The 13,421-nt window shown below is 31.0% G+C and overlaps 1 protein-coding gene and 1 long non-coding RNA gene across 2 annotated transcripts; one reads left to right on the top strand and one right to left on the bottom strand.

Moving 5' to 3' along the window:
* Positions 1–6,064: 6,064 nt before the first annotated feature.
* Positions 6,065–6,642, top strand: LOC139891568 (uncharacterized). Its single transcript, XR_011773706.1, has 3 exons — positions 6,065–6,184; positions 6,290–6,427; positions 6,545–6,642. It is a non-coding gene; the product is annotated as an uncharacterized lncRNA (long non-coding RNA).
* Positions 6,643–9,208: 2,566 nt separating this feature from the next.
* Positions 9,209–10,328, bottom strand: LOC139888426 (protein FAR1-RELATED SEQUENCE 5-like). The gene is made up of 4 exons (XM_071871436.1): positions 10,212–10,328; positions 9,976–10,052; positions 9,451–9,709; positions 9,209–9,364 (listed from the first exon to the last, which is right to left on the bottom strand). The coding sequence occupies exons 1-4, from the start codon at positions 10,326–10,328 to the stop codon at positions 9,209–9,211; spliced, it is 609 nt and encodes a 202-aa protein (XP_071727537.1).
* Positions 10,329–13,421: the final 3,093 nt, after the last annotated feature.

A 13,421-nucleotide genomic window follows, 5' to 3' on the forward strand; every position in this document is an offset into this window, starting at 1 on the left:
AAGATTTAAAGTTTATAAACTTTATAATCATACTTGTGTTCATGTTTTGTAGACTTAAATTCTTAAGATCCAAGCTTGACTTGAATCTTCTTAAGTATGAAACAAACATGAACATAATACTTGTAACTTTAGTTTATTTCTTTCTTTTGTAAGTACTTTAAGTTGTGATGTTGTTAAATTTGGTCAAGTATTACTAGTTAAGCTTGATCTCATATTTCTTGAAACTAAAGTTAACTTTATAAGTTCAAGAACATGGAAGTATAACTTTTTAGTTATAACTTCATACACTTGTGTTGGATCTAAGTTTCTATAGCTTATGGTCTTCCAAATTTGTTGTAAACAAGAGCTTATAAGCTTATATACATTTTACAAGTTGAAAATCTAAGTTTCATAACTTATGGTTTCATCAAAGTGAAGATCCAAGTTCTATAACTTAGGATCTAAATTAAGAACACTAGATCTAGACTTTCTAGTCTAGGATCTTTAAGATCTAACTAAGATCTAAGTTCTACAACTTAATATCTTGTTTATTTAGTTTACTTTCAAGTTTGTAGCTTAATATTACTATTAGAAATCATGTATGTGTCGAATCTAAGATCTTGATGTAACTTTGGTTCATCAAACTACTTACAACCCTTAATTGAGTTGTGCTACATATCTTAGACTTACACTAGTGTTATGATTGTCAAAACTTGGTTAAAATGATGCAAACACATCAACGAGTTGTACACTTGAAGCTATAAGCATCAAGGATGAGAACCGTGATGAGCATCAAGCACCAAGAACCCACCGGAACACCTTACTTACTATTTTCTGGAACTGATTAGTAACCTGGGCTATTGTAAAAGTTGATTTCCAGCTAGATCGGTTCTATTAGATGATTTTCCATTTAGACCTCGTCTTAATCCGAGTTACGGTTTAGGATTTATGGCCATCCGAAAGTCACTACACCCTTTTAACGTTGTGCTGAAATTTCTGACCTACTCGCACTTAAACCATCGCCACGGTCAAATGAAGATGAGTTTGGTTTTGGAAATTGGTCAGCCTCTAGCGGACTCATATATGGAGCCATGGCCACTGGTATTACCTCATTTCAGTTTGTATAGAGGTCGTGGCGACTAAACGAAATCAGCCTTTATTTCAAACTCTATTCTTGATTGAAACTTACTTTACACTTTTTGATTAATGATAAATGATGATGATACTTAAGACCTAATTTACATAATTTTAAACCTTTGAGAACGATTTACTGACTTATTAACTTTTGACTTAGGTTGAGGACCTTCCGGACCAACCACTTGCTTACTATTCCCGCGTATCGACTTTTACTACTTTCCACTGTGAGTTATAGCATCCCTTTTTACTTTAACTATTTTGGGACTGAGAATACATGCGCATTTTATGTGTTACATACTAGGAACGAGTACTTAAACTTTATATATGTGTGGGTTATACAACGGCATAAACTTTCCCCTTAGCTCGGTAACGTTTAGTCATTGGTCTTTGAACCGGTGAACGCGAATCTTAGATATGGATCCATAGGGTTTGACATCCCCACTCGGGCTAGTAGCGCTAGCATTTAACGGGTGTTTAATACTTCTTAAACTTACGCACTCGCCAAGTGTACTTTTAGGGGGTGTTATTTACGTTAAATTAGTTACCAAGTGCCCACGGTTATACATATACTTTTCATACTGTTATGAAACACTGAAATCTCGTGGCCTACCTTACATTACTGTTACATTAAACTATAGCTCACCAAACTTTGTGTTGACATTTTTAAGCATGTTTTTCTCAGGTGCTTAAGGTTTGATTGCTTCCGCTGTAGTTGCCATGCTTTGTAGACTCCCGCTGAGCTTATTAGAGATGTCTTCGCATGAAACGTTTATTTTGCATTCAAACTTTGTTACTTTTGAAACAATGAATTTGTAACGACCTATGGGTCACGTACTATTATTATTGCCTTCTATTCGTAGAAGCAGACTATCGGTTGTAAAACTTTTAATGTTGGTTAAGACGTCACTCCGTTTTATGAATGCAAACTTATTTTAAAACAGCATATAGTGTATGACCTTGTAATGATCCTGTTGTTGATGATCCGTACACGTTATTTTTGTACGGGGCATCACAGAACTTATGTGATTTTAAAATAAACGGTGATCCAAAAATGAGTTCTATAAAGTATAGACTTATTAAAAATGTATTTAGGAGCTGTTTGTTAAATTTTAGAACTTTTTATATTTTACCCAGAATTGAGAGGGACAGTTGATGTAATTTTTATTCAGTAAATTAATGATCAAATTTTATACCATAAAGACCGAAATAAATAAATATAGTTAATTTAAAAATATGAGATTTTTCCGAAGACTTTTATCCGCCACTGATTTCAAATAGTGCACAATACACAGTCCATGAATGAAATAGTAGACGGCGGCTAACTTAATCACACGTTTTATTTTTAAATTATATTATAATTATTATTATATTATTATTATTATTCGAATTCCATTTCCGGTGTTTTCTTTCCTTAATCAACGGAGGGAGTAATATATTCTACTTTCTCTTTTCTTCTTTATCTAATACTATATAATTATAACTGCTTATGTAAATATATATACATATACATATAACTTAGATTTCATACAACCACCTAAAACCCATTTCATCTTCTTCAATTGATCAATCACCACCACTCCCAACTGTCGAACGCCACTCCCATCACCTTTGTTCTAAGATCACCAAACCAACACCACGACACCTTTCACCATCACCCGAACACCCATTTTCGTTATTACTTCTATTTCTGTGTCATTTATGTGCCCAACTTGAACATCACACATCATCAAACTACAACTACTACTTGCCTTGTTTATACAACTACGAACACCTCTTGTTTCTGTTAAAGTCTAACGAGCCAAAACAATCAACATAATCGAACCATCTTGCTACTATTAATTTACTCATGTTTGTAATTAATATTGAACCGAAGTGATACTGTTTATGTTCGATCTTCAACCTAAAACCCATCACCCTACCGTCACCTACATCACAACACTCGAATCACTTTCTTGCTTCTTCTTCTTCGTGAAATATCAAACCATTACCACATTCATCACCCATATCACCAAACCGTAGCCACCATCCTCCACCCACCACCATTCGATAACACTTATTTAATCACTGAATTGCTTCATGTTTTATTTATGGCTCGATCAAAGTTGTTGCAGGCTGCTATAATTATACGATTGTTACAAGTCGCTACACTTGTGCATTTATCTGTTACAGACAACCACGAGCCACCCCTCACTCTCTCTCTTCCTTACTATTGAATTTTTTTTTAACAAACCCAGAAACCATTACAAGTCGTTAATGGTTGTTTTATTGCTACTGCTACAGTGATTGTTTCTATTTTCCGTTCAAGTTAAAACCACACCAAAACACCATCAAAACCGGCACCATGGTTAACTGCTTCAGCTGCTAAAATATACGTACTTACTGCTGCTGTGCCTACCTCCTTTTTCAACCATCAAACACCTTTTGAATTCGTTACTGTTGCTTTAGTAATCGACTAGGACTGCTGCAAGTGCATTACTTTCGGTGATGTTTTAATAATTAAACGATTACGCTTTTTGACTTGTTAATGGGTATGATTGTTGGGTCTTGTTGCTGTAGGAAAAGATACTAGAATCAGGCCAGAGATTTTTAAACAATTAGTGTTAGAATTTGGTGGATCCAATTAATCGAACACTTGAATTAATAAAGTGGGCTCCTATAAATCTAATTGGGCTATCTTCTTTTAAACTAGTAAGGGATTATGCTTGTTGGGACGAGAGATGGATTATGATGATGATAATTGTACGCGTTAATAATAAGGATGATGATTATTGTGATGATTATCAGGATGATTAAGTGATGACATGAACATGATGATGTTAACGATATGATTATGTTGATATTAGAAAAAGAAAATGATAATGATAGAAGTTAGGATAATGATATATCATGAAATGGGTTTGATGATAATGGTAGATGATGTATGATGACGATACTGTGAAAACATTTCATGATCGATGATGATAATTAGGAAGACGATTTAAGGTGATGATGATGGTATTGAATAAGATAATGATAATGAATAAGGTGTCAATGATGATCATAATAACATGATAATGATAACACGAATCCATGATGATCTTGATGGTAAAACTCTTATTTCTATTATTATTTGCCATTATTATTATTATTGTTAATATTATTAATGATTTTATTATTATTATTAGAAACTTATAAATATTAAAGATGTTAATCATGACTAAAAGTTGAATATATGAAAATAGTAGTAAAAGTAATATTAATGATTATGAATAATATTATGATCATGAGTACGAAAGTATGATGCAAATACAGATAAAACCATAAGTATTGATAATAAATAATATTATGAATACGTAAAAAAGCTAATTAAGGCCATAGATTATATATGTTATCTTTTATTATTGAAATTTTATTATAATTATTATTAAAATTATAATTATTATCAATACTATAAATATATTAATATTAATACTATTGTTAATATTATTATTATTATCATTTTTTTTAATTTTTATTTATCATATTTATTAAAATTATTTTTATTTTTATTAAAATTGTTATTATTATTAAAATTAACATTATATTTAAAATTATCATTTTTTTATTATTATTTTTATCATTAATAATATCATTATTTTTATTATATTAAGTATCATTATTTTTATTTATATTATTATTATCATTATTGTTATTACTAGTATTATCATTATTATTATTATTTTATCATTTTTATTATTATATAAAGAAACAACTTTTCATTAATATTTTACTAAATAAACATTAGTTATATAAAAATTTATTTAATACATATAACCTAACTATACTAATATTTTTATAATAAATACTAATTACTTATCTAAAGCATATAAGATAAATATAGTTAATTAAATTATTAATGAAACATATAATTTACTAAAATAACAACTATTAATAATATATATGAATTTGTTCGAGTACAATTATATGTGTTAATATATATATATAAATGATATAGGTTCGTGAATCCGAGGCCAACCCTACACTTGTTCAATGTCGTCATATGTATTTTTACTACAAAATACAGAATAGTGAGTTTCATTTGCTCTCTTTTAAATGCTTTTGCGATATATATTTTTGGGACTGAGAATACATGCGCTGCTTTTATTAATGTTTTACGAAATAGACACAAGTAATCGAAACTACATTCTATGGTTGGATTATCGAATCGAATATGCCCCTTTTAGTCTGGTAATCTAAGAATTAGGGAACAGACACCCTAATTGACGCGAATCCTAAAGATAGATCTATCGGGCCCAACGAGCCCCATCCAAAGTACCGGATGCTTTAGTACTTCGAATTTATCATGTCCGAAGGTTGTTCTGGAATGATGGGGATATTCTATATGCATCTTGTTAAGGTCGATTACCAGGTGTTCAATCCATATGAATGATTTTTATCTCTATGCAGTGCGAAATGCTTGATATGAGTTGATGTTTATGAGAAATGGAAATGGAAATCTTGTGGTCTATTATATTATTGAAAATGATTATTTATGATAAACTAATGAACTCACCAACCTTTTGGTTGACACTTTAAAGCATTTTATTCTCAGGTATTAAAGAAATATTTCGCTGTGCATTAGCTCATTTTAAGGATATTACTTGAAGTCATTCATGGCATATTTCGAAAGACGTTGCATTCGAGTCGTTGAGTTTATCAAGATTATTATTAAGTCAATTATAGTTGGATGTTTTATGAAATGGTATGCATGTCATCAACTTTCGATGTAAAGAAAGTTTGTCTTTTAAAAACGAATGCAATGTTAGTAAAATGTATCATATAGAGGTCAAATACCTCGCGATGTAATCAACTATTGTGAATTGTTTATAATTTATATGAACGGGTCCTTTCAGATTCAGCATGCCAATCATATTTATTGTTTGCATTTATTTGTTACAGTTTTTAATGTATGTTCGTTTATTTTATACAGTGGTCAGACATGTATGACAAAAAGTTGAAAAAAGAAGATAAACTCAAATCATTTCAAGAAAATGTGTCATCATTGTTTAAAGTGTATCCCAACGATGTTTCTTTTCGCAAAACTGAGCTGGTATGTTATTTTACTTTACATTTTTGTTTATTTTGTTCTGTAATATAATAATCAATTATTTTTTATGCTAAAAATTTATTATTTTATTTTAAATCTTTTCTACAGGTGTTTTTCCCAATCTGCAGAAATGATCATTTCTTTGTCCTTGTGTTTGATTTGAAAGTTCCAAAGCTCTTCATACTTGACAATAATAAACTAACGATGCACTTCCACGCAAAATATACCAAAGTTTGCAACCTTGTGGTTAGTTTATCTTTTTTTTTTTTTAATTTACTTGTTTTGTATATTTAAATATGTTTTCTGCATATTGTTTATTGTATAATATTTCATATATGAATTAGCACTTTATATTTATTTCAGTGAACATGTCATTAGACTATTCAATCACATGTGATTGAATGATACAATCACATGTGATTACAAACAATCATTAGCACATGTGATTTTGAAAAGCTGATCTTTATTTTTCTGATTTGTTTTCTCATCAATATTGCTTTGGTGAGCATCTTAAATCACAAAATCATCTAAAGGCGAAGATGATTGAAGACATTCATCCAATTAGAATCAATATACCATGGATAACGAGAGATAATGTTATTGATTATGGAGTTTTTGCCATGTACTACATGGACAGATTCAAAGCCACACCCGAGACAGATTGGACGGAGGAATTGGCTTCGGAATCGTTGGTTCAAAATAATCAGCTCAGGAAGTTGAGAGTTCGGTATGCAGCAAAATTTTTAACATATCCTCTAAATTTGCATGCCAATCAGATGATTATAAATGCAAATAGGTTCAACATCCTTCATCCAAAAGAAGACTATAGGAATGTTGTTGCGACTGCAAAAAACTCAAGAGATGAGCGGGTTGAGAAATCAAAGGAGTCCTTCTCAAAAATCAAGTGAAGTGTTATGTTAAAAAAAAACACCAGATTTTATTTTTGTTGAACGTTTTATGTGTTAACAAATATGTTATTTGGTACACGATATTTTTTTAGCATATCCATGTTTTTGTTGAATGGTAAATCACATTGTATGGACTATGGTTGATTAATCACTTGTATCTATTATGGTTTATGGTTGGCAATCACTTGTATTTTTAATCATTTATTTATTGTCTACCAATCACTTGTGATTCTGCATTGGCAATCACCAACCATTTGTGATTATGTATTGTTAATCACTTGTGATTCTGTATTGGCAATCACTTGTGTTTTTAATCACTTATTTAGTATCTATCAATCACTTGTGATTCTTCATTGCCAATCACCAATCACTTATGATTCTGTATTTGCAATCACTTGTGTCTTTAATCAGTTATTTATTATCTAACAATCACTTGCGATTCTTCATTGTTAATCACCAATCACTTGTGATTCTGCATTGTTAATCACTTGTGATTCTGTATTGGCAATCACTTGTGTTTTTAATCACTTATTTATTATCCACCAATCACTTGTGATTCTGCATTGGCAATCAAAATCACTTGTGATTCTGCATTGTTAATCACTGTAACTTAACACATGTGATATAAGCTTGTGATTTTGTAAAAGAAAATCATGTGATTTCTACCAAGCAATCAAATATAAGAAAATAGTTTACCATGTCATTGGCTTATCTAATCACATGTGATTGAAATACTTCTTTTATCACAATTGTATGAAAATAACAAACATAAAAAATGTAATGCAAGCATTTCATAGTAACATCGGAATTTCACAATTATACGAAAGAGAATAAAAAAATAAAAAAAATCGTTCAATAATTCAGTATCATCAGATTTATGAAGTTTCATCTTGTTGTTTTGGTTTCTTTTGTTTGTCACAAGTCCTCTGATTGTGATCGTCACGTCCACATTTATCGCAAGTAATCTTTCTCTTTTTGCTTTCCTTTATTCCCTTCTCTTTTCCACTCATTAGACGCTTATCATTTGCACATCCTTTGTAATTCCCAATGGGTGGGTTTTGTATTTCTATTGTATTAGGCTTTGAAACTCCAATCATGTTTCCAATTATATCATCTTTCTTCTTTGACTGTTTTGACACTTGAGCTTCAACTTCTTTCTTCAACAATATAAGTTTTTCAAGAACCACTTGTAGCATCTTTTCATCACTGCCAATAAGTTCCACACAATCATAAACAACTGTGGTAATTTCATTAACAGAATCTTGTACAACTATGGTTTCATTGCCATATCGATTTCTCCTTGATCTTAACTCGGGTGATATTATGTCCCTTCTTCAACGTCTCATTATGTATTTTTCAGGGATTTCGTCTATGTTGTTGTTCTTTAAAACCCAAAAATAGCGCCTACACAAAAGACCATATCGTAGATAGTGTCTACATGTACATATCATTGATCCGTCTTTGCTGTTATGAAGTACCTTAAAAAAAAATTATATTATCAATCACATGTGATTGATAAAAAGTTTTTGATGGGATTGGCCAATCACATGTGATTACATATATAAATAGACATGTAAATATTTTTCACAGGTTCTGATATAAGTGGCTACATTTTTGAATCAGCAATCACATGTGATTATATACATAAACATAGATGTAAATAAATTTTACTTTGTAATGGAAGAACTGTTTTTCTTCATTCGAACCCTCTTTTATCTTCTCTTTTTCCTCTTTAACAACATAGATTTCCGTTTCTTCCTCCTTGTCCATATTATCCACTAAACAGCTATACAATGCTTCATAAATCTCTTTTTGAACGATTGCAAAAATAGCATGTGTGTAAACCTTTAATGCATGCTTTTCAATTTTAAGCTGAGTTAACAATTTTGAATTTTTCTTAATTGTCTGTGCATCCAAAAATTCTTGCTTTGAACTCTGTTTTAACATTGCAGATTCAAAGTCGTCCATAAAAGTTAATAGATTTGCTGCTGATCTTGTAAAGTTTGAAAAAAGCATTCTCACTCTCTGATCTTGAAGTAGTTCGCATCAAACCAAACATTTCAGTGTCGATAAAATATGCTGGTATCCAAGTTGATATAATATCAAACATATGTTTGAACTAACTATCATTTTTCAATGAGAAATTGTGCATCAACTTTTCATATCTTTCTTCAAAAACATTTGGTTCGATGTACATATTCCAAACAAGCTTATTAAGTCTATTCTTGAAGCCTTTTTCTACTTCATCTTCAATAGTAGGAATTGCTTCTTGAATCTGTAATTACATATCATTTTTAATCATTCATATTAAGCAAATCATGTATCATTAAACATATCAATCACATGTGATTAAATTCATACCTTTGATGGCACCTTTCGCATAATGTGCCACATGCATAGTCTATGTTTTGCCGTCTTAAAAACCTCTTTTATCGCTATCGTCATTGATTTGTCCTGATCTGTCACTATCATGTTTGGCTCTTTCTCGAATGTCTTCATGAAACATCTAAGAAGCCATGTGTAACTCTCGGCTGTTTCATTCCTGATCAATCTCACAGCAACAGTGACACACCTACGGTGGTTATCTATGCCAGTAAATGGTACAAACTTCATGTTGTACCTGTCAATATAAAGATAATGTAAGAAACTCAAATAAGCCAAATAACATGTCAATCATACGTGATTAGAAATTGTAATGAGCCAAATAACATGTCAATCACATGTGATTAGAAACCATAATGAGCCAAGAAAACATGTCAATCACAAGTGATTGTAAACTTTAATGATCCAGAAAATATGTCAATCACAAGTGATTAGAAACCCTAGTGAGCCATAAAACATTTCAATCACATGTGTTTAGAAACTCTAGTGAGCCAGAAAACATACCTGTTCGTTCTACACGTTGCATCAAATAAGATTATGTCACTAAACTCATTGTAGTTGCATTTTGCAACTTCATCGGCCTAGAAAATTGAATGTAGTTGACTTTTTTCAAGCTTGTACTCAAATGAAAAACCAGGAACATATTTCTTCCGTTCTTCCATTTTGTTAACGAGCATTTGAGAATCACTTGCATTGATAAAAACATTCAAATCTCATCTCCGGTTTCTTAGATCAGTTACAGTCCCATGCACATTTTTCTCAGACCCTTTCATATTGCTATAAACTTCGTATGCTTTTGTTGGACCAACATTTGACACTGACGAATGGTATACAAACAACTGCTCTGCATACTTCATCTGTCTTTCCGCTTTACTTAAATGTCGCTACTCTAGGGGTAGTAACTCATCATTATGTTGTTCTTGAAATTCGGACAGTATAAACGTATTAGTTTCATACACCCAGTCGAATTTAACCCTAGCCCTACATCCGGTGCATTCCATGTTGCTTTTTTTAATTGGCTTTTTATTACTTTGCAATGTGTCAAAGTTCACTTGCATTGGTATGCCACCCCTATTGCACAAGTAATATTTCTGCTTTACTAACCCAGATTTTAAAGTCTTTTGAGTCGACTTTCTTATGTCAAAACATGCATTAAGCGCATATAACCTATACATTTTTTCACACTCTTCAAGTGTTCCATAATTTTTTTCAACAACTGGTAGTAAACTTTCATCAACGATTGGTGCATAATACAATGAACCACCTGGTGTTTCGTTTTTACGCGTTGTAGCTACTTTTGGTGTATCTAAAGCTGTCCAAAAAAAATAGACAATCACATGTGATTTAAATGTTCACTAAATATAACTTAAACAACTAACACATGATCGCTGACTAATATGTTATTTTCACTCATTCATATCTAATAAAGATAATCACATGCGATTTAACTGTTATTCACTCATTCATATGACAAATGACTTTAACAATCACAAGTTATTTTTAACAAGAAACAAGTGCATGATAAGAGATACAATAATATACATATCACATATAGTATTATCATAAAACAAAATCACATGTGATTAAATAAAGATAATCACATGTGATTGAATAAATACAATCACAATATAATCACAAGTATTAAATCACAGTAATGTATCATCATAATACCCAATCACATGTGATCTAATACGAAAAAATTTACAATCTGTTTTATTTCATCATATGTATAATCACATGTATTAACATAAAACGCAATCACATTCACATGTGATCACTAATCAATTTTAATTCACAGTAATGTATTATCATAAAAACGCAATCACATGTGAACCAATACGAAACAAAAAACATACCTTTAGTGTTATCTATAATTTCTTCATCACTGATCTCGTATTCTACTTCAATTGGTTCGTTTTCTGGCTCCATTGCTTCGTATTCTGCTTCCATTGATTAATTGATTGGACAATTTGATTCGCAGTAGTGAAACAATCAAGCAACAAAATACATATCATTAAACTCAATCACATGTGACTGACTAACTGGAAATTTACAACAGTTCAGTTTCTGTCTTCATTCTATTTATCATTATCACTTTATATCACAGTAATGCATATCATAAAACACTTACATGTGATTTTTCAGTTTTCTAACTGGAAATTACATGTGATTGACTAAGAAATTACTCAAATTCAAAGTAAATACTGTTTCATCCAAATGTAATCACATGTGATTGAAGAAGAAACAATACACATACCTTCAGCATTCTGGATTTCGATTTGTTCTTCGTTACTGATATCGATTTCTGGTTCCATTTGCTTAAATTGAAGGTGAATATCAATTGATTTTGAGAACGAATTCGTATATCCTGCAATTTTTGAGTGATCGACTGCTTTTACGAATCAACTTTAAATCCGTTAAGGAATCGTATGATCATCAATCGGAGCTATAACGGTGTTAACGAGGTTGAAGATGACTGATCGTTCGCTGGAGAAACGTTAATCGCTGATCGCCAGGAACCCGTTAGGGTTTTTGAGGGATTTGATCGATAGCCTTCGTGGTTTTGTTACGTACGTAAGGGTGTAATTGGCAAATGACGATAATACTCTCGCTGTACAAATTGGTGGTTTAATCTGGTGCATTGATCAAAAAAGATCCAAGGGCTGAGATGTGCTCCTTGGATCTCAACCTTTTCCTTGTTTTCTCCTGATTACAACTCCTAAATAATAATGTTAAATTATCGTTTTAACTTTACGTATGTGAACAAGTAAATGAATATGATTTGTTTAATAAATATTGTGCATCGCTACTAAGTAATGAATTATTCACACTACACACTAAGACTTACACCACAAGCTCACATAAATAAAAGTAGTTCTCTATTTTTTTCTTAAAAGCAAAGATTATATTAAAATTTGAAGAGTTCTCTTTAAATTCTCACTCTATATATATGGGTATAATGAATTGATATGAATAACAATGAGTTCTTTTATGCCAATTAAGATATATATAACAATGAGTTCTTTAAATTCAATTATAGTTCTTCCATTATATATATATATATATATATATATATATATATATATATATATATATATATATATATATATATGTGTGTGTGTGTGTGTGTGTGTGTGTGTGTATACGTACACGTACGTGTGCGTACGTACAGACGTACGTACAGTATGTGTATACATGCATCTATACATGTATATACATAGATGTATCTTTATATTAATTCTTTTCTTAATTTGATCATTCATTCTTTTGTGTATGATTAGGGAGATTATCCAATATATGTGAGATTTGCTCTACGGGAGATATTAAAGAAGGGTCATGGTATAATTTTTGGAGGGTAGGCGCTTCATTCTTGATTCAGCCCTTTTTACAGATGAAGTTGTACCTTTAAAAGTCTAAAAAACTCGCGCTGATCATAAACACTGTCACGATCACTAACTATGCCATTTGTGTATTTTTTTATTTTTTTTCGGTACAATCAGGGAGTTAGCGGCAAGCGTATTTGCAAGGGTTGTGGGGATTCTTATGGCTGCCAGGTATACTCTTGATGTCCTACAATCGGAAATAATTAGATGGGTATGTAATTTCTAACCTTAGTTATTTATTTATTTACCATATATAAATATTTAACTAATTGCTCAAAGTGGCCATCTCACACTTCTTAACCTTCACTAAAATGGGTGTTTATTAAATCGAAAAAACCAACCGATTCGAATTGGTTTTGGCGAAATGGGTTGGCTAATTTTGATTTTAGTTTTGATTTTTCGTTCAAACTTAAAAGTAATAGTAGGCATTATGCATCCCACTTCAAATTTAAGATTTCAAATGCTTCATCTACAAAAGCGAAAACAAACAATGAAATACAATTAGGACATATAAAAAATGGGTGTGTCATTACTATTTTTGCAAGGACATATAAAACAAACAATGAA

Source organism: Rutidosis leptorrhynchoides, chromosome 2 (assembly GCF_046630445.1).
Source record: "Rutidosis leptorrhynchoides isolate AG116_Rl617_1_P2 chromosome 2, CSIRO_AGI_Rlap_v1, whole genome shotgun sequence".
Lineage (NCBI taxonomy): Eukaryota > Viridiplantae > Streptophyta > Magnoliopsida > Asterales > Asteraceae > Rutidosis > Rutidosis leptorrhynchoides.